The sequence below is a fragment of the Carlito syrichta genome, unplaced genomic scaffold (assembly GCF_000164805.1).
Source record: "Carlito syrichta isolate Samal-C Ts95f unplaced genomic scaffold, Tarsius_syrichta-2.0.1 Scaffold306821, whole genome shotgun sequence".
Taxonomy (NCBI): domain Eukaryota; kingdom Metazoa; phylum Chordata; class Mammalia; order Primates; family Tarsiidae; genus Carlito; species Carlito syrichta.
Window position 1 is genome coordinate 247,257 of NW_007250917.1, and position 4,795 is coordinate 252,051.

The window sequence follows — 4,795 nt, forward strand, 5'->3', positions numbered from 1 at the left end:
GGGACTGCTGGTCCTGCTCCCCGTCCCCACCGCACAATCAGAGCGCGGGTGCTCCGGTCTCTTTGGCCTCGGTGTCTTTGTAGCAGGCGGGCATTTCTGTGAACTTTATGCGCGGTAAAGAGATCTCGGGTAGTACCCACTTCTTGCTGTGGAAGAAGGCGAGAGATCAGGCACGGGCAAGGCAGGCGTGCAAGACAGAAGCTGGGAGGAAGCCAGGTCACTGCCTGGGGATCCGAGGGGGCAGAGGCCTGCAGTGGGTTGCCTTGCCGGGACAGACGTGTGGGAGTCACAGAGGGCCTTGTGGGTACCCGAGTGTGGAAGCCTCTGTGGCTTGTCGGGACCCTCCTGGGAGGTTTGTTTAAGGAGCAGCATCTGCTTGTGTGTACCTTTAAGTTTCTTTGGGGCCTTGTGTAGAATGTGGTCTGGAGTTTGAGGAGGAATACAGACAAGGTAGAAGGCTTTTTGGGCCTTCCTCCTCTAGCCTGAGTTCTTGGTTTTGCACACTCAACTCCCCAACTCAGGGCGGCCTGGAACTGTTTCCCGGTATCTTTTCTTTCTCTTTTGTGGTAGGTCCAGCCTTTCCTGCCAACGTGGTTAGCTGAGCCAAGCCACGTCAGAAAGAATGTCACCGAAGATTTGGTTCCTCTTGAGGACATCCCTGAGGTTCACCCTGACCTGCAGAAGCAGCTGCGGGCACACGGCATCTCGTCCTACTTTCCAGGTGCCCCCAAGTCCTAGGCAGGTGGTGGGGGGACACTTAGGTTATCTTCATACAGAGCAGCGGTCACAGCATGGGAGCCCGTGCCACGTTCCACGTCAGGTACCATCTTGGCCTCCTTGGGTTCCTGGCTCCTAATGAACACTGGGCCAGCTGAGCCTAGCAGCCCTTGGGCCCTCCTAGAGGGAGAGACATTCCTGGGCCTCCAGCAGAGCGGCCCGGCCCAGAACTCACAGGTGGGAAGGCAGCTGGTCTTGGCGTAAACGTGACTTGCCCCTTGCCTTTCCTTGTTCAGTCCAGGCGGCTGTGATTCCCGTCCTCCTGGAGAGCACAGCCAGTGGGTTTCTGGTGGGCAGAGGCGGCTCCCAGCCCAGTGACCTTTGTGTTTCCGCCCCAACGGGCAGTGGGAAGACTCTGGCTTTTGTCATCCCTGTGGTGCAGGTGGGTGTGAGGGTCCCCTTTCTCTGCAGCAGGGAGCAGAGCACACAGGCGACCTTCCTGACAGAGTCACTCCTGCCCTACAGGCCCTGCTGCAGAGAGTTGTGTGCCACATTCGCGCCCTGGTCGTGCTGCCCACCAAGGAGCTGGCCCAGCAGGTGTGTGGCTCTTGCGCCTTGAGGACATTACTGCCGTCCTCAGCTGCTGCTGGACATGCACGGCGCTTGGTCCTAAGTGACCCACTGTAGACCCAGAGTCCTGTTTACGGTAATGGAACAGCAGGTGCTTCCTGGCTGGTGACAGGTTTCTTCTCCAGGTGAGCAAAGTGTTCAGTATCTATACGGACACCACTCCTTTGCGAGTCGCCCTGGTTACTGGGCAGAAGCCATTGGCCAAGGAGCAGGAAAGCCTCGTCCAGAAAACGTAGGTTCTGCTGGTGGCAGGCTCTTCAGGAAGGTCCCTGGTGAGCCCCATGGGAGGGCTGAGGCACATGTGGCACAAGCGGGGTGGCTCCACGTCCAGCTACCTGGTGTTTGTGAGGTGCTACCTTTTACTTTCCCCACATGGGGTGGCTTCAGGGCTGTGGACTGAGGCAGGCCGCACCTTGCTGTCTGAGGGGCCTTGGAGGAAGTTGTTTCCTGTCAAGCCACAATCTGGTTTGCAGAGCCAACGGTTACCGCTGCCTGGCAGACATCGTGGTGGCCACTCCTGGCCGCCTGGTGGACCACATCGACCAGACTCCAGGATTCCACCTGCAGCAGCTCCGCTTCCTGGTAGGCACTGTCTAGACGCTTGGTCTCAAGCTGGGGGCTGACCTCAGCAGTGAGCCCGCCAACCACCCAGTCCCGGCCTCCTGTCTCCCGTAGATCATTGATGAGGCTGACCGGATGATTGACAGCATGCACCAGTCCTGGTTGCCACGAGTGGTGGCAGCAGCCTTCCAGAGCAAGGGCCCTCTGGACCCCTGTGCCCTGCTCCAAAGAAGACAGCCCTCAGCTGTGACAGCTGCCAGGTACTAGTATCAGACTTGGGACCTAGCTACCCTGAGGCTGGGTGAGTCTGGCTCGAAGAACCACTTCGTGTCACGGGAGCCAGAAGCACGGAGCTCTTGACCTGGTGTGGTGTTTGTGGGGCGCAGTCGTGGAAATCTCTCCCTGGAATTCAGGAGGGCCAGTTGGCAGGGCACTACACTGCTCCCTTCTCTTCCAGCACCTGCTGTCCTCAGATGCCACTGCAGAAGCTGCTTTTTTCAGCCACGCTGACCCAGGACCCTGAGAAGCTACAGCAGCTGGGGCTCCACCAGCCCCGGCTGTTCTCCACGAGCGTGGCCCGCAGGGGCCCTGAAGACGGGGATGGGAACTCAAATGGGAAGTACGCCTTCCCTGCAGGCCTCACGGTGAGCGGGGTCCGGCGAGGGCAGGGGGGCATGCCCACGTGCCCAGGACTCCCGTCCAACCCCTGCTGTGCCCCGTAGCACCACTATGTGCCTTGCAGCCTCAGCTCCAAGCCGCTGGTCATTCTGCACTTGGTCTTGAAGATGAACTTCCCGAGGATCCTCTGCTTTACCAACTCCCGAGAGAATTCCCACAGGTGAGGCCCAGCTGGGTGGGCGTGGTGGAGGCAGGTCTGGTCCTCGTGCCTCTGGCCCCAACCTTTTCTGTTCCCAGGCTTTTCCTGCTCGTGCAAGCTTTTGGGGGTGTGAATGTGGCTGAGTTCTCTTCCCGCTACGGGCCTGGCCAGAGGAAGACGATTCTGAAGCAGTTCGAACAGGGGAAAATCCAGCTGTGAGTCTGGGGGGCCGGGACCTGCTCTGTGGGGTGGGATACTCCAGGTGTGTCGGCCAGGGCTCTCCGGAGGGCACTTTCTTTCGGACCCCGACTCCATGACCGCCAGTTCCCAGCAGGGCCGGATGCAGGTGTGGGTGTCCCTGTTCCAGCTCAGGCAGGGCCCACGGTGCTGTGTCTTGCAGCCTCATCAGCACCGATGCCACAGCGCGAGGCATCGACGTGCAAGGCGTGGAGCTGGTGGTCAACTATGATGCTCCCCAGTATCCGCGAACCTACGTGCACCGGTGAGATGGGCTGGCAACAGCTGTTTGGGGGTTAGATCACCACCTGTGGGAATACCACACGTGGTTTGGATCGAGGTGGGCCTGGAGAGAAACCGTCGTTTACTGGATCTCTAAAGTGTGGGAGGCTGTCATCTGGAGATGGCTGTGCTTGATTTCAGAGTTGGGAGGACTGCCCGAGCTGGACAGACTGGACAGGCCTTTACGCTGCTCCTCAAAGTGCAGGTGAGACCATGAGGGTCTTGGCGGGGCTTCTGCTGCCTGAGGGTGACAAAGCTGGCCCAGGGACCCCTTTCGACTTATGAGTTTCCCTCCAGGAGAGAAGGTTTCTGCGGATGCTGAGTGATGCCGGGACACCCAAGCTAGAGCGCCATGAGCTCTCCCATGAGCTGCTGCAGCCACTGGTCCTTCGGTATGAGGAGGCCTTGTCCCAGCTGGAGAAGACTGTCAAGGTAGGGGCCGCTTTGAGCCTGGGTCGCGAAAATCTCGGGCAGTGGTGTTCTCGTGAGTCAAGCCTCAGGCGTTTCCAGAGAATGTCATCCCCACCTGTGGAGAAAGGAAGGAAGGGGAAGGAAGTAGATAGTGATGACCCAGTGCACCCTCAAGCTTGTGGCCAGAACATGGGCAGAGACAGTGCCAGGGCCCCTGCAGACTCGCAAGGGGAGGCAGCATCAGGTGTTGAGCCTTCCTCGCTCCTCCCACAGGAAGAACAGAAGCAGAAGGCAGCCTAGACTGGGCCTGGAGGACCACAAGGACTGAGCCTCTCCTGCGCGTTCTGCTAGGATGGCAGTCGCTGCCTCTGTTCTCCTGGAGCAGCCCTGCACAGAGGGTGCTGTGTCTGAGAAGAGACTGGAATTCCTTCGGTTTCTGAGGCAGCAGCCAGTGAACATGGCCTTCTTCCCTGAGCACATCATCTCCTCTGTGCCCAGCAGCCTGGAAGTTGGGGCTCAGGCCTGGAGCGTGTTCTAGAAGATGGGTCCCAGGCCCGAGGCAGCAGAGATTTGGCTTGCAAGCAGGGTGACCTCTGAAAGTAAGGTGTAAAGTGTTAGTAACACTGAAAACTACCCTGGGACAGATGGAAATGGTACTTGTTTTTGGTTGAGGGTTGGGGAATTGGCTACTTTATAAATCTAGGTCTTCTGGAAACGAGCACATTCACTGTTTTCCTCGGAATGGTCTCCCTCAGCTCCTCCCTCGTGTATGAGGTGGCTGTGTAGCCAGTCCAGCTTCCTGGACAGATGCTGGGAAACACCAGTAAACCCCTGCTCCTCATCCACAGACCCCAGGAAGGACAGGTGTCACCCGGGAAGGGGTTTCCGGTGTCCCAGGTGTCACAGACCAGAGGAGTCAGCTGTGTGGTCAACGTTTTGCTTGATAATCACTACGCAGGTATAAAGTAGTCAGCATGGAACGGCTACACTGGGAACATCATGGAAAGCATTCCAGGAACACTCGCCACTGTCTATGAGGAGAAACTTTCTAAGAAATGGGAGTGAGGGGAGGAAGAAGGAGGGGAGCAAGTAGCGGTACTCAGGCACCTGCTCCACTCCCGAGGGGGGAGAGGGCCAGCT

At 58.5% G+C, this 4,795-nt stretch overlaps 1 protein-coding gene across 1 annotated transcript; it reads left to right on the forward strand.

Moving 5' to 3' along the window:
* Positions 1 to 107: 107 nt before the first annotated feature.
* DDX51 (DEAD-box helicase 51) lies at positions 108 to 4,378 on the forward strand. Its single transcript, XM_021715186.1, has 14 exons — positions 108 to 176; positions 571 to 721; positions 1,014 to 1,159; positions 1,243 to 1,314; positions 1,473 to 1,579; positions 1,821 to 1,929; positions 2,023 to 2,168; positions 2,366 to 2,552; positions 2,631 to 2,746; positions 2,824 to 2,940; positions 3,126 to 3,227; positions 3,386 to 3,449; positions 3,542 to 3,676; positions 3,929 to 4,378. The coding sequence occupies exons 1-14, from the start codon at positions 108 to 110 to the stop codon at positions 3,953 to 3,955; spliced, it is 1,548 nt and encodes a 515-aa protein (XP_021570861.1). The 3' UTR covers positions 3,956 to 4,378.
* Positions 4,379 to 4,795: the final 417 nt, after the last annotated feature.